Raw genomic sequence first — 25,676 nt, 5'->3', positions numbered from 1 at the left:
AAAAGGGGGCTTCAAAAAACAGTTAAGGACCAAGTTTAAATCCCATACCTGGTTCTTTAATATGTGGGGAAAAAATTAATCAGTCCTATGAGGTATACTGCCATCGTGAGGAAAGCAAAAACTGAAAAACCCTCCACTGATGAACAAAAGGCTGTGACAGACACCAAGTGAACCTTGACAGAGTGTCATGTTCTGGGGCAGGATACAGACCAGTGAGCAGTTGTGCATCACCTGCCCTGTGATCCTGAGTGTCTTAAATGCTGTGCTTGTGGCTCACAGCCTGACAGCTAGCAGACGACCATGTATCCTGAATGCAAGTATGCTTTGCAGCCCTGGTTCAGCACTCTGACTCCAGCAGACTGTCTACAACACAACAGCCCCACTCTAGTATCGGTCACCTAATTATTTGATACAGGGTGATCCTAAACACACTTTCAGTTCTGAATTTCCCCAAAACGGTGTGCTCTGCAATGCCCATTCCTTTCCTAGACCAGTCAGAGGAATAATAAGGTTCATTTGCACCTCTAAATAAACAAAATGCAGAGTTTATCACTTTAACTGGCGTTAACTAACACTTTAATTGAAACACAGCATTGGGGTTGGCTTAGATTAAAATTTAAACAAGTTCATTAACAAAAGGAGATAGGATTTTAAATGAGTTCAAGTATAAGGGATAGTCATAAATGGTTACAAGCAAATAAAAGTGAAAACACTTTCTAGAGACTAAAACTTAACAAAACTACAGTCTTGGTTCAAGGTAAAATTCTGCTCCTACTACCTTCCAGCAAGATGGTTGACTACCTCTCTGGTCACGATCTTCCACAAAGTCCAAAATGCTTGGTTCCTTTTTCTTCTTAGGTGAAATATAATCTGGGGTTCTTTGTCCCTCTCTTTTACAGTCCAGTGAACCTTTTAAATGGATTTTTCTGAAAGTTACCCCCCAAAGTGAAATTCATTCAAGCTATGAAGAAGGCGACATGGAGTTTCCTTGTGAAGAAAGTTTCATGCTGGTTTCTTCCCCCAGTGGTGTTTGCTAACATGCAAATTGACCTGTTACTGCAATCTCTTCCCCCTGCCACGATACTGAGTGGTTATCTTCTCCCCATGTTGGTTCTGTTTACCTTCTATGTGAACTGCATTCCCATTTGTAATGTACATTGGAAGTGCCTTCAAGATGGCAAAACCACATTCTTTTGTCTAGACTGGGGTAACTTTAGGTCTGCCTGACAGATACACTTTAGGAACATAATTCCCAATATGCCTGTAATTTTGAATGTGTCCTCTGTACATACACCACTACAATAATATTAGTGATCAGCAAGTTATTGATATATTTTAGATGCAGGTTATGACACTAGTGAGTTAGGGTACACTGAACTGGTTAGGCCAGCTGAAACCCACTGTTGAATATCAGTGAGCCTTTTGCCCTCTTGCTTTGGGATGCTCCTAGGATCACCTGGAGCTCAGAGCAAAACCCGACTTTTTAAATTGCAATGGAAAGTTGAGGACTGTGGAAAGGGAAGAGTGAACAGGTAAAGTCTGTCATCAGGCACACCAGTGGTGAAATCTTTTCCATTTCTGAAGGTAAGTAATTAATTTGCATAGAGGTCTTTTGGCTGTTTAACAATGCCTGCTGTACATCTGTTGAACAGGAAGTCTCCATCCCCAAGAATCACCCAGGAGCCAAACCCTGAGTCGAAGAAGTGCCAGGCTGGGATGAAGAGTGCAACCGGAGGCCTGGGACAGCAGATAGGGAAAGAGTAGAAGCATCAGAGGTGGACAAGAAATCAGGTTAATCAGGTAAGGGTTCCACACTTGTCTTAGCCAAGTTGGTACAACTAAAATGACTCTGGATTTGTCTTGCTTGATCTAAGCTAAGTCACTCACAGGGTGCAAGATAGACTCCTGTGGGTGGGGGAGCCCTCAGACAGGGCCTAAAAGGACCAGGGAGATCCTCAGAGGTAAACTCCTTTGCTGGAGTTCCTGGCACAGGAAGTAATACCATGGGGGAAGAGCTGAGTGAGCACTCTAAAATGTATTCTAAGAATATATGTTCACATTTTTAAATCCATTTGCTTTGGCCATTTTCACACCCTTTTCCACAGTCAAGGTACTGTTGAGAAGTGCAAGTGAGTTGTACACAGACAACAGCTTGTGTAAAATTAATTCTCAATTTGAATATGCAAATCTTTGTGTTGAAAATTCCTGAAAGCTCATTCAACCAGAGAACTGAAAGAATACATTATTTATTATTACTGTAGAGCCTGCTGGCCCTCACCAGGATTCAAGACCCTATTGTGTTAGTCACTGTACTATAAGAGTCAGTCCCTGTTTTAGTTTATAATCCGAACAGACAAAACAGACAAAGTCTGGGTAAAAAGAAATATTATCATCATTTTTCCAGGGAGAACTGAGGCCCAGAGAGACTGTGACTTTCCCAAGGTCATACTGGTGGAGCTGGGAACTGACCCCAGATTTCCTGAGACTGAGGCTAATGCCTTAACCACAGGACGGCTTTTTTCATTCTAAATGTTGGGAAGTATATACTTTCACTCTGTCAGTCATCCTGAGACGGATAATCTCTACATAAAAATATTTCTTCAAACATGCCCCTCCCATCTGTGTATTCTTCTGTGTGTTTGGAGCGAGCAAGTGAGAGATGCTTTTTTCCCCTTTGCAGCAGTGATAGAATAGCTCTTAGAAGCAAGTAAACTGGTAGCAGCTAGAATGCCTGAGGTTCAATTAACTGAAAATTACAGTTATTGTGGCCATTCGGTGCCTGTTTACTTTTTGTGAGTTAGATCACCGTGCACCCAATCTCACAAAACAATCATAGGCTAATATTTTATAGAACATCTAAACGAAGGAAATGGTATATACCATATAAAATACTGTAATTCCTTTGAGCAGAAATAAGCCCAAAGTGCCATCATTTGAACAGGTCTATATGTACAAATAAGTTGCAAAGGTAAAATAGTTCAGAGAAGGCAATATTAAGGGAAGTGAAGTTCTTCAAAGAAAAAAAACACACAAGAACTATATAAACCAGATGGCACACCTGAGCTGTGAGGGACAAATCAAGCCCCAATGTAGTTCTGCTGCTCAAGAAAGGGAATGGATGCATGCGAGCTGCACAGGAGATGGACCCTTGTTCAGCACAGATGTCTACTCTTGATAGCAAATACACAGAAGAGGCTGGAGCATGGATGAGTGGGGGCCCAGAGCTGGGCCATTCCATGGATAGTCCCATCTCCTAACCACGTCAGCCTGGGGCCTGGCCTAACTGTGCAGGCTGGGTGCTGAGTCATGATTTGGGCCTAAGTGAAATTTTACACTACTTTACCACTTGTATAAATGTGGAAATTGCTTTCTTCACATGGAAAAATCTGTACAATTGACACATCTGCAGCATGATTTCAGTAACTACTGTTTTGAGTTTGGTGTACACATCTACTAATTTTAGATGTGAACACCAAACTCAAAACAGTAGTTACTGAAATCTACTAATTTTAGATGTGAAGATTGCTGGCTTTCTTTTAATGTAAAAGATGTACAACTGTGAATGTGAAAGGTGCTAGCAGTTGTCTTTTTGGTTGAATAATCTAGTTTCAGAGTGATGAACTCAGTCAATTTGCAAGAGAAACACATAAAAGATAAGGACAAAGAAGGAGAAATAATTTAACATCAAGGGACTCAGTAAATGATAGCAAAATCCCAGAAATATAAACTTTTATGAATTAGGAGGCAACAATCAAAACTCTAAACCACAAAACAAATCAGCATCCATTCGCTGATTTCTTAGGGCATCCACTAGAGAAAAATAAGAACTAGAAAATGTAAACTCCGTAAAATCTGCAAATCCAGTAATGAGATTTCTTAACACTCTGATTGCAAAACTGCTCTTTAGTGAAGGGTCTCATGCTCCACTGCCTTGCATCTTGTGTAGTCATTTATACCAGTACAATTGTGAATACAAATTGGATGTAGAAAGCTATCTAGTCAGAAAGGGATTGTTTTACACGTATTTTGCATAGGTGTAAGTGACTATACAAGTTGCAAAGCAGTGGAGAATCAGGCCTAAACTGCTGAGAGTGTAGTTATCCAAATCTAGGCAAACATATGCATTTCAGAAGGTGGAGAAAGCTACTAGGGGAAAGGCTGTTCTAGATTTGATTTTGACAAATAGGGAGGAACTGGTTGAGAATTTGAAAGTAGAAGGCAGCTTGGGTGAAAGTTCATGATTCTAAGGAATGGTAGGAGAGGAAACAGCACAATAAAGATAATGGACTTCAAGAAGGCAGAGTTTAGTAAACTCAGGGAGTTGGTTGGTAGGATCCCAGGGGAAGCAGCTATAAGGGGAAAAACAGTTCAAGAGAGTTGACAGGGTACAAGGGCAAACTATCCCACTGTGTAGGAAAAATAGGAAGTATGACTTAACAAGGAGATTTTCAATTATCTGAAACTCAAAAAAGAGTCCTACAAAAAGAGGAAACTAAGTCAAATTACAAAAGATGAATATAAACAAATAACACAAGTATGTAGGGACAAAATTAGAAATGCCAAGACACAAAACAAGATTAAACTAGCTAGAGATATAAAGAGTAACAAGAAAACATTTTTAAAATGTATTAGAAGCAAGATGACCAAGTACAGGATAGACCTTATTACTCAAGGACCAAGGACAGGATAGGCCCGTTACTCAATAAGGAGAGAAAAACAACAACAGAAAATGTGGAAATGGCAGAAATGCTAACTGACTTTTTTGTTCTAGTTTTTACTGAAAAGGTTAGTAGCAATTGGACATCTAACATAGTGAATGCCAGTGAAAATGAGGTAGGATATGAGCTAAAATAAGGAAAGTTAAAAATTACTTAGACAAGTTAGATGTCTTCAAGTCACCTAAGCCTGAGGAAATAGATCCTAGAACACTCCAGGAGCTCACTGAAGAGATAGCTGAGTCATTAGCGATTATCTTTGAGAAGTCATGGAAGATGGGAGAGATTCCAGAGGACTGGAAAAAGGAAATATAGTGCCAATTTATAAAAAGGGGAATAAGGACAACCTGGGGGATTACAGACCCAGTCAACTTAACTTCAGTACCCAGAAAGGTAATGGAGCAAATAATTAAGCAATCAATTTGCAAACACCTAGAAAATAAGGTGATAAGTAACGGCATGGATTTGTCAAAAACAAATCATGTGGAACCATGCTGATAGTTTTCTCTGACAGGGTAACAAGCCTTTTCTAATTGGCTTTAGTAAGGCTTTTGATACTGTCTTGCATGAACTTCTCATAACTAGGGAAATAAATCTAGATGGAGCTACTATAAGGTGGATGCATAACTGGTTGGAAAACCATTCTCAGAGAGTTATCAGTGGTTCACCGTCAAGCTGGAAGGCCATATCAAGTGGGGTCCTGCAGGGATCACTTCTGGGTCCAGTTTTGTTCAATATCTTCATCAGTGATTTAAATAATGGCATACAGAATACACTTAAAAAGTCTGCAGATGATACCAAGCTGGGAGGGCTTGCAAGTGCATTGGAGGATAGGATTAAAATTCAAAATGATCTGGACAAACTGGAGAAATGGTCTGAAGTAAATAGGATGAAACTCAATAAGGACAAATTCAAAATACTCCACTTAGGAAGGAACAAACAGTTGCACATATACAAAATGGGAAATGACTGCCTAAGAAGGAGTACTGCAAAAAGAGATCTGGCTGTCATAGTGGATCAAAAGCTAAATATGAGTCAACAGTATAACACTGTTGCAAAAATAGCAAACGTCATTCTGGGATGTATTAGCAAGACATAAGTAATTCTTCTGCTCTACTCTGCACTGATAAGGCCTCAACTAGAGTACTGTGTCCAGTTCTGGGTGCCATATTTCAGGAAAGATGTGGATAAATTGGAGAAAGTCCAGAAGAGAGCAACAAAAATAATTAAAGGTCTAGAAAACATGACCTATGAGAGAAGATTGAAAAAATTGGGTTTGTTTAGTCTGGAGAAGAGAAGACTGTGAGAGGACATGATAACAGTTTTCAAGTACACAAAAGGTTGTTACAAGGAGGAGGGAGAAAAATTGTCTCAACCTCTGAGTACAGGACAAGAGGCAATGGGCTTAAATTGCAACAAGGGAGGTTTTGGTTGGGCATTAGGAAAAACTTCACATCAGTCAGGTTAGTTAAGCACTGGAATAAATTGCCTAGGGAGGTAGACTATTTACATTTTTATTTACTAAAAAGCACTCATCATATGCAATATGTAAAAACTACACATCTAGAACTCTTGGAAAGTAAGGAATGGAATCATTCAAGAGCAATATTATCTCCTTCAGTCAGAGTTAGCAGGCAGATCAACAAGCCATTATGGTTAATGGAATCTAAGGTTACTGACAGATCTAAAAGTATACACATGCAACATTGGTCCCTCACCAGCTACACTAACCTTGTGTTTTATTCAGGCCAGAAACCTGACACAAAAGAACGAAATAGAGTTCAAGAAAGAGAGAGAGGTCATAGAAATCTTAGGACTCCAGATGGCACCTAAATTGCCCCATTACAATGTTTCCCGGTGCCAGGACTAGGCATAAGAAGACTAAGCAATTGCTTAGGGCCCTAAGCAGCTCAAAAGGACCCCCATTTTCTTTTTTAGTATGTGTTGGGGGGGAGGGGAGAAATATTCCTGTTTAGGGCCCTTAGTGGGCTAGCACCACCTGTGCTGAGCGACTATTTGCTCCAATCCCTCCCACTCTCTCAGGGTCTCCCACCTCTTCCCTTCCTTTGTCTTTCCATTTCGTTAACCCCATCCCATTGAAATGATTTTAAATAACAAAACAAAAAAACACAAAACTAACATGATGTTTGCAGTCATCACATAGTTCACTATGTCTGTATGTTCTGTCTATTTCCCCTTCCTTTTGCTTGTTTTGTCTATTTACATTGTTAGTTCTTCTGGGAAGGGACTGCCTCTTATTCAGTTGCTACAGTGCTTAGCACCAAGGGGGCCAATTCTCAGTTGTTCCCTTAGACACTACCGGAATACACATGAGAAATAATAATGTTTTCTGAAAAAAATGGAACAATAATTCATAACATCGCCAATGTCAAAAAATGCTCCTTGAACACGGGCCTAACAATCATTCATTTGAGAGAAGCTAGTGCTGTTCCCCCTTTTCTACAGGCATAACAATCTCAAATCAACAATACTGGTGGCAAACTCAGATTCAGTATTTCTTCACTTATTGTACTAACAATGAGGGGCGTGGGTCCAATTCATAGGGGTTGCAGAAGGGAGTGGATCTGCAACAGTGAAACTGATTAGTCAGTTCTGAATCAAATTGATTTTGTCTGTGATGCAGACATAAAACTCTTCACACCAAGAAATATTATAGTCAGCTCCGCTTCCAAAAGGAAGCAGCCTGGTTTCACTGCGCTGTGACCTATTGATTTCAAAAGGTGTTACCCTTATTCTCAAAGGGAGAATCAAACCCCGGAAAACAGTAACTATGGGAACTGCAATAAAAAAAGGTAGAGGTAGGAGAAGAGAACAGAAATGGGGAATGAATGATTGTGGATAATGGAGAATAAGGTGAAGGAGGTAATATCTTTTATTGGACCTACTTCTGTTGTTTAGAGAGACAAGCTTTTGAGTTTACACAGAGCTCTTCTTCAGGGCTGTGTACGCTCGAAAGCTTGTCTCTCTCACCAACAGAAGTTGGTCCAATAAAAGTGATTACCTCACCAACCTTGTCTCTCTAATATCCTGGAATCAACATGGCTAAAACAACATTGCATTAGATAAGACATTTTAAAAAAACAACAACAAAGATTAGCCGAGATGACATAGACTATAGGTAGGCTTGGCAGAATTCAATTTTTTTTTTTAAATAATAATTTAGACAGATAATACTGAAGCGTCTTTTAAAACATTTTTTCTATTTTTTCATTTTTAAATTTTCACAGTTGCTCAAAATTATAGGTTTAAAACATTTTTTCCTATGGCTATCTCTTTACATTTTCACGATTATGGGTAATTAGAGGTGTGTGTCAGACAATTATTTAATGGCACTAGGCGCTGACATTTTAAAAGTTAAAGCTTTATAACCATTAAAACACAAATTTCTCAACACCACATGTAAAAATAATCAAAGTAAATATCCTTAAATAAAACTCTAATGAGCTCTCAAGCAGCATTTTTCTTACTTTGCCTCTCTATAAATTTCAATTCTTATTTTTTATAAGCCTGTGTGTGTTCAGTGACATAGATGTTTACCGATGTTTACCAATAAAAATCTAATCCTTCCATGAAACTAGAGGTTACATTGTTCTATAAGATGATTTTTTTATTCTGTTCAAATTTATACAGCTTTAAACATTTCAGGGGCACAAAAATAGTGCACTATACATTTAAATGAAAATAGGATAAGAAAAAGAGGAAATGTACACAACAAGATCCCATAAATAAATAAAGATTGTTAAATGGGATACTATTGTTCCTTGAACTATGTTTACACCGTACAGTTAATCTGGTTGACTGGCATCTGTGTCTGAGTACCTAGCTTAGCCTCCCATGGGTGTGAGTAGAACTGGATAGATAATGGATTTTTCAGTTTACTGGCAGTTCCCAAAAACTGGGAAAACTGTTTTGAGTTGAATTGAAAACTTGAAATATTTGGTGAACAAGTAAGTAAAAAAAAAAAAAAATGTTTTGGGTCAAATTCAAAAATGTTATTTGACCTAAAACAAAACATTTTGTTTTGATCTGCAGTGGGGTTTTTAAGTTTTTTAATGTTTTAAGATTAAATTAAAGGAAATTTCCAAACAACAGTTTTTTCTAACAAAAAAACTGAAATGTTTTGTTTGAAAAGTGAAAATGCTTTAATTTTTTTCAGAATTTTTTCCTAAATGAACAATGTGGTGAAATTGACATGAATTTGCTTAATGTTTTGATTTTGACAAATCTGCATTTTTTGATAAAAAAAAAAAATGTCTGCTGAAAAATTTCTCCCCGCTCTCGGTCTGAGTTTCTCCACTGCAAAGCTCTGCCTCTGTTACTGTGTCCTCACTGTTTCTGCACTTGCTGTGTGCGTCTGGGGGCACATCCCATTGTGCTGAGACATTCTAGGATTTTTTCCATTCAATTGTGGGAGAACTCGTCTGACTTGGCAGGGGGAATTTTGGGAAGGCACTGGAGGACTGTTAGCACTCAAGAGATTTAGATTGTGTCCGCACTGCAAAGGGGACAGGTTTTAGCCCAAATTAAAGTGGATTCTGCATTCTAATCCAGGCTCCCAGCCAAGCAAGCTAGTCCAGAACTAAGCCACTTTCAAATCCAGATCAGAGTTTTTTCTGTAAGGATGGTAGCCAGGGCTAAGGCTAAAACCTGGGTAAGAGCCTCAGTTTGCTGTGCCGTGTATACATACTCTTCGAAACAAAGAAATTAGTGAAATATAGTCTGTGAACACTGCACAACACACAAAAATGTATACAATGTTTTGAACTAATTTAAAAGGGCTGATAAAAGAAAACCACAGGAAAACCTCTAAAGAAAGATTTAAGGCAAAATCAATGTGAATAATAGGATTTGGGGAAATAAATGTGCCCAACATATATTAATGCTCTCTTTATTCAGTCTTGCATTGTCATAAAATAAAATTAGGACTGCTGCTTTATTTCTAAGATAGTGTGTGGTAAGAAAGCAAATACATATGCCCTCCTAGATAAAAAGGAGGTTGTTAGATCCAGCAGTGTTTATTAAGGACGGAAGGAAAGGCAATAGGAAGGAAAGTTCAATAGGCGCTACCCCTTTATTTCACATTGTTGCACAATTGCTGGTATGAAATCTTCAAGCGCTAAGTGCTGTGACTTTGATAGCTGAAATTAATTTCCCAGCTTACAGAAAGGAGTCATTGGAGCCAAAACCCTCAGTGACCTGTTATACCTTTGCAGCTGATGGCTGGTTGCCATTTTCCATCAGAGCAAAATGGTGTTGGCGTGTGAAACTGCACAATTCAATCCTTTTATATGGTGACCTCATACAAAGGAGTTAGAAGTCTTTAAAGCAAGAGAAATTGCTTCAGAAGAATGAATCCTGTGTTTAATAGAAAGTGCTCTTTTAAAAAAAGTTCTCTGCTGACTACTTTAAAATGCTCCTCTCTTTCTACCTCCCCTGCATCTTCTCTCTGGTCGTCAAGGACCGAGTCCTCTCTGTCTCTACACACAAATGCACCATTGTTGGTGTGAGAGCCTTCTCCTCAGCAGCAATTGCCATCTGGAAGAGCCTTCCTGTGTCTTTCCGCCTCATCAACTCTCCATTCATTTTCAAATCTCAGCTGAAAACATATCTTTTCTCCCTTGCCTTTGCCTCTTAATTGCACTCTCCACAGCCATTATTTATCAATGAACTTCTACAATTGTCTCATTTAACTCTCTGAAGTATTCTGGGATGCAACTGTATTTGAGATGTTACACTAAAATGTAATGTATTGCAGTGTGGTATTGTATTTTTTCTCTATGTTCTGTCCTCACCTCTCCAGATGAGATTTCACATTGGGGGTTGGTCACCACCCACTAAGAGAGAAAATTAATCTGTCAGGCATAGTCACATAAACTAGGCTTCCACAATTCTACTCTGATGATTCTGAGATAATATAAAGAGTTACCTGAGAGGACAGGAGCAGAGGACTAGGAGAAGTACCACTGACCAAAGAGTTAATGAACTCTTTATATGTCAGCAGCAGTTAAGGAGATTCAGCTTTTAGAGGAGAGAGGAACCTATACAAAAGTGCAATTTCAGGGAATCTTTGAGTAAAAGCTGCATCTGCAGAAATGGAAACATTCAACTAATCATACTTTTAAAAAAAAACCAAACTTTGATTTTAAGTTTTAAAAAGGTTGCAAAGAAGAGAAATGAAAACAGTAACAATGTTTTCTTCTATATAAAATTCAGAATTATTTATCTCAGTCCAATATTTATGTACCATTATGAAAGTTGGAAGGGAAAAAATGAAAACCCTCCCATGATAATAATAAAAGCAATAGACACAATGAGTGTTCTGTTAATGCATAAATGGCTTTTGACACCTATGCAACCACCCTGAGGCCTCTTCCCGTGAAACAGTAATCCTCTTTGTTGAATGTCCTTTTAGCCGATAAAACAAGGGCATCTGCAGATCTTTTTGGATAGGAGAATAGTTACCAAGTTAGAGATTTAGGTATTCAAAGCTTTAGTCTTTTTCTTGTTTAAAAAAAAAAAAGAATGATAAGGGCTTTGAATTTATGAAAAAATATAGTTGGATTTAAAGGGACACTATCAACCTAAAATTACACTTCTGTCTGAAAGCTAGTTTTATTTACTATAGTTACAAGTAAAATCTAAGCTTACTGTAATTGAAAAAGATTAGAGAATTTTTTTTCCTCAGTTTTGTTTACTGTATGCATTTGACAACATTTCCAGGAGAGACAGTTCAATATTTTCCCCTGCACAGTTAATACATTTTTCCTGGTTTTTGTGGTCTTTCACACAGCAACTGGGAAGATAAATTTTCTTTTATAACAGAGGAAAATATCACTGTAAAACCACAAACATTGTCAGGAGTCTTAAGAACAGGTGTAGTACCTGAAATTATTTTTTTAAATTCACTAGATTTTAAATTGACATTGTCTAGAATAAAACATAAATGGCCCTGATCTTGCAAGCAACCAGGATTAACTTGATGCACGTGAATAGTCTCATTGACCTCACACATGACTGGGAGCCTAAGATCTTATAAAGAACAAAGCAGGCACTATGAAGGGATGGTCAGGCTAGGATGAAAGATTATTAATAAAACTGCCTCTTTTAGATGGAAAATATGGTATATATTATACTCTGATCCAGACACTATCTAAGTTCAAATGGTCATAAAAAGCTTGTGAATGAGTACCTCTAGACTAGAGCGTCTGGACTGCATCTCTCTTGTTATTCCAATGTGGCAGCATGTTGTATAGAACCACAGGCTTAAGAAACTTGTAAAAGAGATTCTGTGTACTGTCAGTTTTGTTTCATTCTGGCTCCGAAGATGACCCCAAGGTCTGAAACATTAGTTCATAGATAGATTTTAAGGTCAAAGAAGCCATTATTATAATCTAAGTCTGACCTCCTGCATAGCACAAGCCAAAGAATTACATCCACTTATTCTTTGGGTTCATCTATTTGTCTTAGATATGCCAATATAATGCTCTGGGGACATACACATTAAAAACAATAACAAACCTTACAAATAAATTAGTAAGACTTTATGAACTCATCTTCTCCATGGAGTCTACCAGGAGCAATAAATATCACCTCCTTCACTCATATTTTTCCTAACCCACTCCCTTCTCAAAAGCCCAGAAGAACACCGTACCCATTTTCTTGCTACTCCAACACAAGCTGTTTGCCCCCTTCTAAACCTATTTATCTAATAAAGTTGAGAAGTAATTTTCTATTTTTCAGTGGCTTTGGATTTTTGTTGAATTTGGATTTCTTGCATTATATTTGGGGATCCAAAGTCTTAAGCTACTAATTCCAATGACATTGCAAGCTGTAGAGTGAAAATAATTTTCTGGATGTGTCTGTGCCCTTCTCTCTCCTGCACACTCCATTGAAACCTTTCCGTTTCTCTGTAAGTGTGCAGAACCATGCAGCTAATCTTACTGATGAGAGCATCTAATGTTAATCTGGGCTAATTCAACGGGTAAGAAATTTAGACAGGAAAAAAAGTTCCACTATCATCTGAAAGAATACAAATGCATTAGATCGGGAGAGGATGAATAAGTCCAATTCTGTTCTCAGTTACCCTTGTTTGGGTCCGGATTCAGCAGGCTACTTATATGCACACCTAAAGCCTGCTCTACACTAAAAAAATTAGGTTAGCATAACTACATCGCTCAGGGGTGTGAAAAATCCACACCCCTGAGTGGCATAGCTAAGCAGACCTAAGTCCCTGGGTAGACAGTGCTAGGTTGACACAAGAATTCTTCAGTTGACCTAGCTACCACCTCTTGGAGAGATAGATTACCTATGCTGATGGCAGAATCCCTCTCATTGGTATAAATAGTGACTACACTGAAGTGTTACAATGGCGTAGCTGCAACAACCCAGCTGTGCTACTGTAGTATTTTAAGTGTAGAGATATCTTAAATGTAAACACACGGTTAGTCCAGTTAAGTCAGTGGGACTTCTCATGTTCTTATAGATAGATACATAATTTGGAAATTTGCCAAAATGGAACCTGAGAACTGAAGTAATATATAGTTTTATTTATAGCACTTTGAGTTACTCCAGGGAAAGGTGATCTATAAGATCCTGATTCAGCAAAGCACTTAAGAACACCCATAACTCTAAGCACCAGAATAATCCCATCCTAATTCATCAAGTCTTGTATCTAAACACACACATAGCTTGTGCTTAGGTGCTTTGCTGAATCAGGACATACAGCAGGGCCAGATTTAGGGGTAGGTGACTGCCTAGGGTGCTGGGCTTGGGGTGCTCTTTTTGTTGCTAGCAAACCAAAGGGAAAATAGAATGTTTGAAGTACAATGTTTCAGGTATTCCGTATGTGGATTCATTTTGCACTAACCTCCTAGAATGTTCTGGACCTTTGTAGAATCTCGTGGAACCTTCCAGATTTTCTGAGAACTACATTTGCCTCGAACCTCCTAGAATGTTGTCAGTGGGTAAATAAGGGGAGGGAGTCGCCAGTCAGTTAGAAAGATATAAGAAAGAACTGAAGTGAAGTGAGAACCTAGCTGCAATATTGTGAACTTTGTTTAATTGAGTAATTGTGAAAGTGTAATTGTGTTTTAAGACTTGAAGAATGTAAGTAGCGACTAATAAAGGACATAGTTAATGAGATGCCAGAGATATCTATGGAACCCCTATCTACACAACAACATAAAATAAATACCGTTACTTTTTTTTTGCCATGTTTAGCATGTAATGTTTGGGGCAGGGGCACCAAAGACTCTTCTCACCTGGGGCGCCATTTGGCCCTGCATTACAGAGTGTGTCTGCACTGTAGCTGGGAACAAGTCTCTCAGCCCAGATAGACAGGTTTACACTAAAAATTGCAGTATGAACATTGGGGCTTGGGCTGGAGTTCTGGCTCTCAAGACTAGGGATTTGGGTAGGCTTGACAGTCTGAGAGGCAGCCTGACATGCAACATCCATACTGCTATTTTTACCATCCTAGTTTGAGCCCCGCTACCATGAGTCTGTCTAGCCAGGTTGGAAGGCTCTCTCTGAGCTGCACTGTACACAAACCCATATAGCACCTTTCATTTAAGGAACTCAAAGTGCTATAATTAAGAGTTTTCCAGTACTTTTATATATAATAAATAATAAATAACTAGCTGATTTGCATACTTTAGGTTAAAAAATCTTCATAAAGAAAATGAAAAGGAGACAAATTCCACTGTTTGTTAGCAAGATCTATAGCACCAGCAGCAATTTGAAAGCATATTCTGAAAAGTGTTGTTTTACAAAACTGATTTTGTCATGCTCTCCAATGCATCTTGCTTGTTGCAGAGTTAGAAATCTATCAAAAAGCCTGAGAAAGAACCAATAAAGGGAAAAATCCTCCACCACCACCAAAATCTTTTATTTTGTCCCCCCACCACCTTCTTTTTTTTGGCAGCAAAGAAATAGAGCTGAGCTCTCTGTTACTTTATATATCTATATCAGTATCCACACACACACAAAGAACAACAAGCTTATTACTCTGAAGGCTTAAACGATACTCAAAGACTGATATCCTAATCAGATAGGTCAGACCTACAACACACTATCTCTTAAGGGATTTGCCATACACAGCTGGAAGCAAAACAAACAACTTTCCTCCCTTAAGTTTGGCAGCTGACCAAGGGCTCCCAATCCATGACTAACAGGAGGAAGCACTGGCTGTACAATGAATACATTGCTGTAATAATTTAACTGTCTTTCTGGGAAACACGTAGAGATAAATCAATCCTTTTAATGAAAGACTGAGCTGTGGAGATGGAATGAGAGAAAAGAATAAGGGTCTAGGCTTATAGCAGTTATGACCTCTTTTCAGACAAAGAAAAAACATTTTATTTTAACTCTCCTATAATTTATTTTTGCATCTTTAAAAACAATGGGACAGTTCCTTGGACCAATACAATCCTGTTGGGCTGCTCTGGCAAAAGCTTTCCCACCTGGGAATTCCCCATATACAGAGGAATCCCAGAATAGAGTAGAGCTGGAATAGGGGGCTCTTCTGATGAGCATGGATGGAGGAAGAAGTGTTTGGAGCAGTGCTGAACTGACATAATCCTCCAGGATTCCATTACAAAGCAACATAATTTTAGCGCATCACTGTGGCTGTTTTAAAATTGTGGCAGGAGCTGAGCTAGCCACCAACAGCAGCCACAAAGATCAGGCGAACACAAAGATCTCTCTCCTGCACCAATGTCAAGAGAGGACCAGCAAGGGCTGAGGATCTGGGCCTATGGTTTTTGTGAGGCTTTAGAGAGAATCTGTACTGAGCCATCTGATTTTCAGTCTTTATTTCTGTTTGATTTATTTCTAGAAATTGGGAGAAATAATGAAATGACAAGTTAGGCTTTTGCAGGCTGAAAATCTTGGACCAAATCTTGAAGTCCTTGTTCAGGCAAATCTCCTATTCAACTCAATGGAATTACTCCTGATTTATACTAGTGTAAATGAAAACGGAGTTTAGGCCCAAAACCCTTTTTCTTGCCACATGTTTCAAACATATGTTTTTTTGTTTCTATTTGGAATGTAGCACACGTTGCACATTTATTTATGCATTTCATTTTTTTCCATTTATTTAGGTCCCAATCTTGCTTCTATTTAAATCAAAAGCAAAATTCCTATTGACTCCTATTAATTGCTTATTGGACACCTACTGCCACGGCATTTAAATGCTTCACATTCAATTTAAAATAATCATATCCAAACAAATGAGTATCCAAAAAGCTGTTTCAATAAAATTATATGCAACTCAGACCTTCTGTGATGGTAATGACGACTTAAAAGCTTGAATAAACAGGTTATATGCATATGTACATGATTTCCCTTGAAGCTCTTTTTATACAAAATATCTGGCGATAATTAGTAGACCAAGTCAGTTTGAAAGAAAATCTCACAATGTCTTACCTCTGCTTTGATTTTATTGTCTCCGAAACAGAGATGCTGCAAGTAGGCTGCAGCATTGGATTGTACTGAAGGGAACTGATGCTGTAACATCTGTATAACTTCAGGAAGTTCTGGATCTCTCCATCCAAACTCTCTGTACAGAAATAAGCAAGAGTATCCTCAGCATAGAACTTGTCAACAGTAAACTAATGTATTAAATGTGGCCATGATTCAACCACCAACATAGTTAGAAATGTATATATAAAAGCCTGATTTTTTGTTGTTGTTATTTTCAATGTCAGAATGAACGTAAACATAGAACTTTTTTCCTTTTTTACCTCCTCCATTCTAATACAACATTATAGAAAGGTAGCTTTAATCTGAATTATTTATTCTCTCATCAAAGTCCCTTTTAAATTGTTGTAACATAATTTAAATCCAATGCACTATAGGAAACTCTGATAAAGATGAAAAGAAGAAAGAAAAATAATTATGCACACGTGTGCACACACGTACCGTTAATTAGAACTGGAAATGTTAGGCTCAAATGTTACTGACAATAGAAAAGGTTCATTTAATTACTACAATCATTAGGTGACAAAATGTATATCTACTACTGAAAACAACCACATATTGTGTCTTTTGTTCACTGTACCCATGTATGATGTAAGTTAAAGCTAAACTAATGCATCAAAGTCACATAGCTGGTATCTTTTGCATCCTTGCAAATGTATGCCTAATTTAAACTAACTCTGCAAACTTCCCTCAAATTACAGACTTGATCCTGTGAGACACTGAGCATCCTTAGCACCAAATGACGATTGGATTTGAGGATTTCAGCTCTTCTCAGCACATGTTCAGCATCTTGCAGGAGTGTTCTCCTAATGAATATGAATTCTTCTCTGCACTCAAAGGAATAGTGCTCATGAAAATGTCTCTGCCTTGCTGTCTCAGGAGTACATGCAGCATCTCTGAATGAAATGAAGAAATCTTCCATGCCTTTTCTTCTTTGGGTTGAATTTTGCCCTCATATAAACATCCACATTTTCCACTGACTTCAGCAGGATTTGTGCATGTCTAATCTAACAGCAGAACATGGCTTTCAAGGTGAAATTCACACAACACTGGCAGAAAGCCTGAGTAAGATAAGATTAGTGTGAGGAAATGATGCAAGGGCTCTGGAGAACCTTATCTACCTCCTAGGTCCTAAGCATAATTTTTTTCGGGCCCAGTACAAACTTGTAACATGGGCCCCCTGCCGTGTTACAAATCTCTAAGATTTGCAAACCTCACAAGATCTGGATAATAGATACATAGATACAGGGAAATAAGTTTATATAAATATTCTCAGGCATGATTTACAATTTAGCCTCATTTTTTTCCTCATGGTAATGGGGATTGCAGACTGGGCCGGGTCCCCCAGGTACTGGGCCTCCAGGCTCCGGTAAAGTGTACCCCCCGTGTGGGGGCCTTGCTGCCCACTGATCAGCACACAGGTTGTGGGGAGGTTGCACAGGCTCTTTGTTGTAGCTACTCCAGCCACTGAAGGGTTGGGGTCACTGGCCATGGATTATCAAGGCACTACTGCTCCTCACTTGTTTTGCTGCCAAATAGTCCATCTGCCCTGGTCTACAAGTAGCTGGTGCAGTGCCCCGTTCTACCACGTGTAAAGGATTCAGACACCCATATCATTCACGTCCTTCCTCCTAAACCACAGTGATTTTGCTGAACTGAGACCTACCACACTGTTGGATGAATTCTCTCAGTCTGAGAAAAACGTTCAGTATAACTCCAGCCTGTCATCAGCAAAAATCAAACAACTCACACTTACAGAACAGTTCCCCGAAATGAACTGAAGCAATAACAATGTATACTACAAAACAAGATAGATCCTGTAAGAATAAGGAGCCTTAGTTGAAATTCTAGCATCACCTATTTGTCTTTTCGTTTATCTCTCTACTATTCCATCTCACACAGCATTTCCTGTCAGTCAGCCTGAGAAGTATCATTTTACGTCGCATCTTTACAAAGATCCAGGATCATAAATATACAACACAAAATAAATATATTGAGAATTCTGTGCTGCTTTTTATCAGTTCAGACAAAATAAGCTGTGTTTGATGTAAGTAATAAATATTAAACTTTACATGAACTTTATTACACAATTATAAATCATATGGTGGCTGTTCCAGTGTGGATTTAGACTGTGCAGAACTATCCAGGACCTTGTGTACTCCTGTGACGCTAACAGGCCAGGTGCCAGTGTATGCCAGAGTCTCAGGATAATCAACTTGTATGTGAACATCCAAGATGTGTGAAGTGTTAGTATGCGTTCAGACATTATAAATCACTCATATGCCAATAGGGATCAAAGAAGATGTTGACTCTACTATTTTCGTTTGTCTATATCCCGTTGTTTGCTATTACGTTACTTCTACATTATGAATACCCTGTAATTAAATAACCCTAGATCAAAGGTGTGTTAATGTAAGATTGTAGTCAGGTGTTAATACTTCATGAAAACTAAAGAAGGATTGTTGTTTGCTATTACATTATCTTTTACATTGTGTACATCCCTGTGACTAAACTCATCAAATGCAAATGGAACCTTGGAAATATCAGTGAAGGACTTAATGGCTGTAACAGGAAATGCTAATTTCAAAGGAATTTCATGGAGGAATAAAGACACATCAGATTGCTTTCTGTATGGAAAAGCTATAAATATGCATTCATTGAATGATCCTGCATCTCTGGACTGTTTGAATTCTAACAGGGTGGAATAACTAAACAAGAAGGCAGAGATCCCCAGAGTTATCCTGGGTAACCCTGAAAGCCTTTTGGAGACTAGCAGATTACTACATCTCTGCTATCATTTGGATTTACAAACTTTGACTCACCTGTTAATGTATTTTACCTCCTTTGACATCTCAATAACTCTCATTTCTTTTTCTTAGTTAATAAATCATTAGTTACTTTACCAGAGAATTGGCTACAAGCTTTGTTTTTGGTATAAGATACAGAGCACCAATTGATTGGGGTAAGTGACTGATCCTTTGGGATTGGAAGTAATCTGATATGGTGTGATTTTTGGTTTATATAACCTTTTATCACAAAGTTCAGTTTGCCTGGGTGACAAGATAAGTTGGAGGATCTAAGGAGATTGTCTGTGCCTCCATGGGAAGACTGGTAGAGTGATCCAGGAGTGCACATTTGTTACTGGCTTAGTGAAATCTAATTATAGAATATATCACCAGTATGGGGTGTCTCCTCTATTTTTTGACAGTCTGACCTGAGATTGGCACACACAGTTGTGAGCCGCTCTAGACAGTGTGACAATTCCATAACAAGCTTGACTTAAATTCTGCAGTTCTCCAAAGCAGCAAACTGGAGATTCTGTGGCAGCTTGTGAAAGGGTTCAAAACTGAAGTTTTTATTGAATTAAATATGAATATGAATAGCACAATCACTACAGTACATCACCTGATTAAATTTTTTATTAAATTCAATTTATATTTTGCTGCCTCTAGATTTTTAAATCTTCAGTGTGCTGCAGTATTTGTACTGAAAATGCATAATTGTATTACAGAAGTATCAGAGAAAAGCTGAAAGATCTGGAAGTTCTGCAAGGGACAACCAGGACTTCAAACACCTGAAAAGTGTTGGAAGCAGTTTGGGTTTCTGAGATAAGCACAGTAGCTGGTTATTAAATGATCAGCGGTGAAACAGTTAACAATGCCGACCCTGAAATACACAATGTAATATTTCAAAATGAACACCCTATTGATATGAATGGAGAAGTTCACTTATCTCAGAGCTATAGTTTCATGATGATGGCAGACTGAGTCAAACATTACTGCATTGATTTAAGCTCACTTCATGTCTGGAAAGTTTCCTTTGCAACCATGGTGTAAGTTGGTATATAACTATTGGTTTCAGTGGAGCTACACCGATTTACACTGGCTGAGGAGCTGCCTCCTCCTTCCCCTTTTAAAAATAAAAAAAAAAAAAAAAGCTTATTTTCTGCAATGAGAGCTGGATGCTATCGCAAATATTACAGCCAAAGAATCATGCAGTATATGGGCTCTGACTATCGCATTATATACAAAAGAAGATGACAAATGATTTTGGCTAAGTGTTGAATTTCTATTTGGAAGCAGGAAGCACAAATCCATGAACAAATCACAGCTATACATGGATGACGTTATACGTTAACAGTTACTCCAACCACTTAATGGACCGAATTCTGATATCACTTACACAGATGTAAATCAGGTGTAATTCCATTGATCTCAGTGCATCAAATACACCTTCCAGAATATATTGTTGCCAGGGAGAAGAATAAGTAAGTTAAATAAGAATCAGCATGAAAGTCTGAAAATCTTTTTGGTAAAGAGTCAGTAGTTATTCTCCTGATCCAGAAAAGATATAGGTTATATTGCCCTGGTACAGCACAAGACTGACACTGGGGGATATCAAACTATTAAACAGGCACCTCACTAATTCCTCACTTCATAGCAAGAAAAAGTTTGACAGGCTATTGATGAAATGCATCAGGGATGGTATAAACTGACCTTTCAATCTGTCCTTGAGACTCAGGCCTAGCCTACACTGATAATGTAGGTCGATGAAATGCAGCTTCCATCAACCATTTAAAGTATGCGTCTCCACTGGTATATCAGTTCTGCTGACCTAAATCATGGTAAAATTTGACTTAATAAAACCACCTCCGCAAGCAGTATAGCACTGAAGTCAAATTGTGTGGGTCGAAGGAGCACCAGTGTAGGCAGAGCACAATGTAAATCAAAGTCATTGCCTTCTGGGAGGTATCCCATAATGCTCTGTTGTAATCGCTCTGCACATTCGCACTCTGCTGCACCGTGGCTAGGTAAACAGGAAATAGCTCCTCCCCTCAAGCCCTGGGAAATTTTGAATTCCCAATTTCCTGTTAGGTCAGCATGGAGAGAGCTTGCCAGCACAACTGATCATGGCAACTGCATGCCCCAAACCTGCTCCTGCCTGGAGCTGACCTGAAGTCTTGGAGCTCATCGGTCTGTGGGGCAAAGAGTCTGTTCTGGCTCAGCTTTAAGCAAGCAAAAGAAATTTGGATATCTATGAGAAGATACCTCGTGGCATGTCGGAGAAGGGGCACAGCAGGTATGTGCAGCAGTGCTGCACTAAGATCAAAGAGCTGAGGCAGGCTTATCAGAAAACTTGGGAAACTAACAGTCATTCTGCTCCTCACCAAAAACATGCCGTTTTTACAAGGAGCTGCAGGCTATTCTCAGCGGAGACCCCACCACTATGCCACCATGCAGCATTGATACCTCAGGGGAATCCGAGGCCAGGATGAATGAGGACGAGTCTGTGGATGAGGAGGAGGATGAGGAGAACAGGGGGCAGGCGAGTGGAGTATCTCTTCTCCCTGAAAGCTGGGAACTGTTTGCTACACAGGAGCAGCCCAGTCGGATGCAGGAAACCGTGACTGACCGGGATGCCGGGGAAGGCACATCTGGTGAGTATGTATGCAAATTGCATTTCTTAGGTTATAGCCCCAGTACAGAATCTTGCACCAGCGGAAAAAAGTGGTGTGTGTGGTGGTGGGGCTGTGCTTCCTCGTAGTTGGTGTGCTTAAGCACTGGGTTCACTCCAGAAAAGATTATTTATGTGGCCATGAGAATCCTCCATGAATATCTCCAGGCAGCTTTCATGTAGGTACTCTGCAATCCTTTGCAGAAGGTTTCTTGGGAGGGCAGCCTTATTTCTTCCACTGCGATAGGACATTTTCCTCCCCCACACTGTTATGAATAGTGCAGGCATCACCACAGAACAGAGCATCGCAGCATAAGGGACAGGCCTGTAGCCAGATGCTTGCAGCAAATCCTTCCTTTCCACTTGTGTTACCCTCAGCAGACTGATATCACTCATGGTTACCTAGGGAAGATGGCGCAAGTTTACATTACCTGCCCAAGACAGTTTTTTAAAGTGTGTGTTATTCCACAGCTGGGGATGGTTCCTTGGTTCAGCACAATGCAAGGCCCTAAGCAGGACATTGTTGCTATGGGACATGGGCATCCGCAAATGGGTGCCCATCTTTCTCCTATAGAGACGATTATCCCCTATCCACTCCACACCTTTTCTACAGCCCCTTAAAAGTCTGATTTAGGGAGGGCGATGGGAGCCCAACATCCAAGCCGCTCCAGGAAGCATGGACTTGGGCAGCATGGGCACTGGTGATTTCCCTAAAATATTTGCACTAGCCCCTTACTTACCATGGCTGGAATGGCACTTTGACCTCTGCAATAGTCAGACAATGATATGCGGTTGTAGCCTTCTCTTGGGAATGTTCAGGGGAGTTATTTTTACATTGTAACATTGCTTTTCGTCCATGGGACGAGTTAACAATGGGTACCTTGAGCTTTGCCTCCCTCACAGTGGACAACGTGGCCTTCAACACACCACCATCTCATACTCTTGCAGAGCGCTTGTTGCAGGTAAGAAGGCGGAAAAAAAACCCCGGATGACATGTTTAATGAGATAATGAATGCCTCCGTGGCTGCCGACACAGAGCTAAGAGCCTGGAGGATTTCATTATCTGACAAACTGAACATGGACATGGACAACAGGAAGGCAGCACAGGAGTCTGAGCGTTCAACACAAGAAGAGATGCTGCGTATAATGCACGATCAGTCAGACATACTGAGGTGTCTGGTTGAGCTTTAGGAAGCTCAGCGATGGCAGAGACTCCCTCTGCAGCCGCTTCAAAACTCTGAGCTCATGCACTCTTCCCTAGCCCCCAACCCCCAAGCGGTCTAGGAGGAGGTTGAGTAGGGTGCAATATGTGCCGCACTCGTCGCTGGTTGAGGGGAGCAGAAAGAGGCGACGGCTCCTTTAAGGAGTGGGATTGTGTGATTCTTTCGTGTGTGCACAGCCAAACTGGGTTCTATGTCCCCTCTCAGGTCCCACACAATGCATGCAGAACGTTAAATTGTCTTCCTTTTCCCCCCTCTGCAAAGGATCACCAGTACAAAAGTACTGCTTTACAGTTCATTACTGTTTATTTATTGATAAAAAGGGAGTAAAGGGAGGGGAAAAGTGAGGGGGGAACTGGAATGGTTGGTGAGGAGGAAGGGGGTGGGAACTGGATTGGTGGCAGATGGGTAGGCGATGCGAAGTGAAAGCACAGAACAGATAAGCAATGCACATTACTGTTGTGTCTCATTGTAAAAGCGGTTTTTCAATCTTCCCTAAGGTGCAGCACTTTGCAATCGGCTCTCAGCGTTGCTCAAAATTTGTGACCAGCCTATCTGCTTCCACAACCCAGCCTAATGGGAACTTCCCCCCTTTGTCTCACAGACATTATGGAGCACACAGGAGGCAGAGATAACTATCGTGATGTTTTTGTCACTGAGGCCTAACCTAGTGAGCAAACTGTGTCAGCGCACCTTTAAACGTCCAAATGCACATTCCACCACCATTCAGCCCTTGCTGAGCCTATTATTAAAATGCTCTTTGTCGCTGTCCAGGTGCCCAGTGTACAGCTTCATTAGCCAGGGGAGCAAGGGGTAGGCAGGGTGCCTCAGGATCACTATTGGTATTTCGACATTGCCAATATGTATTTTTTGGTCAGGGAAGAAAGTGCCTGCCTGCATCTTTTTGAACAGACCTGAGTTCCTAACGATGTGTGTGTCATGCACCTTTCCAGACCACCCCACCCTGATGTTGGTGAAGCATCCCTGGTGATCCACAAGGACCTGCAACACCATTGAGAAGTATCCCTTTTGATTTATGTACTTTGTGGCAAGATGGTCCAGAGCTAAGATAGGGATATGCGTGCCATCTATGGCCCCCCGACAGTTTCGGAACCCGATTGCAGAAAAGCTTTCCACTATGTGCTCCATGTTTCCCAAAGTCACTACCCTTCTTAGCAGAAGTCTATTAATGGCCCAGAACACTTGTATCACAGCTGCTCTCACGGTAGATTTACCGACTCCGATTGATTTCCAACTGACTGGTAGCAGTCTGGCATTGCTAGCTTGCACAGAGCGATGGCTGCTCTCTTCTCCACGGTCACAGCAGGTCTGAGGCAAGTATTCACACATTTCAGGGCTGGGGAGAGCTCTGCACAAAGTTCAAAGAAAGTCGTCTTCCACATACGAAAGTTCTGCAGCCACTGGTCATCATCCCACACCTTCAGAACGATGCGATCCCACCAGTTCCTGCTAGTTTCCTGGGACCATAAGCGGCACTCCATCGACTGCAGATGGTGCGTGACAGCCTGCAGCAAATGGGAATTGTTTTGTTCTATAGCTTGTAGCAAGGCAGCCTCGGTAACATCGCAATTTTCAGTGCTGTGGCTCCTGTCTCACCCCTGAAAATACTGCAGGATAGGTCGTGAGGTGTTTGTGATGCTCACAATAACAGTGCAGAGCTCAGCGGGCTCCATTCCTCAGGCAATGGCGTGCGCAAGGTAGAGAGTGAAGGGTTTGAAAAACGGCACGAAAAGGTGATCATCTGTTTGTTTGCGCTGGGACAAGAAGTGGGGGAGGGAATACGTTGCATCATGGGAGGATGACAACCTTTCCAAACGCCCCTGTGGCTAGTTGTACTGTGGGATAGCTACTCACGGTGCACTGCTTTGATTGTCGACGTAAGCGTGGATGGTGGGGACGGAATCCCCTGATGCAATGAGTGTGGTGTGATTACGCTCCTCCGAATTCTGCAGCTCAGCAGGTGAAGGTCGATTTAAATTAAACTGACTTCACTCTGCAGTGTAGACATACTCTCATTCAGGCTGAGACAGCTAAGTGTCATTCATACCTAAGTCTTATAATTTGCTCTGAGAACAAACAGTAACAATGCAACACATCGGAAAAACTGAGGCCCACACAGGGCTCATAAAAATATTACAGAAAATCTCCATTGAGATAAGCTAAGCGCTTAATGATAAGTAAATATTTCCTGGAAATTACTCTGTACATGTGTGTGTGCACATGTGCATGAGTGTGCTTGTTGGACACAATACAGAAAATTCATTCTAGATAGCAATCTTCAGAAAGGAAACATGTAGTCTTAAATAATGGGTTTATCTTATTGCTGGCTTAAGAAAGACAAACAAAGCCAGCAGAAAAATAAATTAAAATATTTAGTTTCCACATGCACAACCATTTAAAACAGATGTCTCTATAAGGATATGTATTATATTTATAGTGGTTTCTAAATACAGTACAATAAATATATCAAACTTTCGACAACATTTGAAAGCTTTTTGATTAATCTATTAAATATGATCACCAACCATTTGAACACAGTGAATCCCCCACAACAGGAATTTACGTTTCCTAATTGTTTTGATGAGCTTCTTTTAGATAAAAACAAATTAGGAAAATCATATATGAGAAAAGCTTATATCTATGGTAGGGAAACTGATAAACCAAATTAAGAAATGAAACACAAGCCATATTTCAGTTTTGATATAAGTATAATGCTTTATTGCCTTTAAGACATATTTTTCCTGTTATGTTGTTTGAAATTTTTGTT

General features: G+C 39.8%; 1 protein-coding gene across 3 annotated transcripts in view; it reads right to left on the bottom strand.

Moving 5' to 3' along the window:
* Positions 1-25,676, bottom strand: part of CTNND2 (catenin delta 2) — a 1,025,780-nt gene that overhangs the window by 232,346 nt on the left and 767,758 nt on the right. For all 3 annotated transcript variants that reach the window (XM_067570033.1, XM_067570040.1, XM_067570046.1), the window contains one exon: positions 16,161-16,293. In XM_067570033.1, the coding sequence (XP_067426134.1) occupies positions 16,161-16,293 (133 nt within the window). The remainder of the gene's footprint in view (positions 1-16,160; positions 16,294-25,676) is intronic.

This window comes from Emydura macquarii, unplaced genomic scaffold, assembly GCF_026122565.2.
Source record: "Emydura macquarii macquarii isolate MOO-44397 ecotype Brisbane River unplaced genomic scaffold, CSIRO-AGI_Emac_v2 contig_320, whole genome shotgun sequence".
Lineage (NCBI taxonomy): Eukaryota > Metazoa > Chordata > Testudines > Chelidae > Emydura > Emydura macquarii.
The sequence above is the reverse complement of the archived record's forward strand: the minus strand, read 5'-3'. Positions and strand labels throughout refer to the sequence as shown.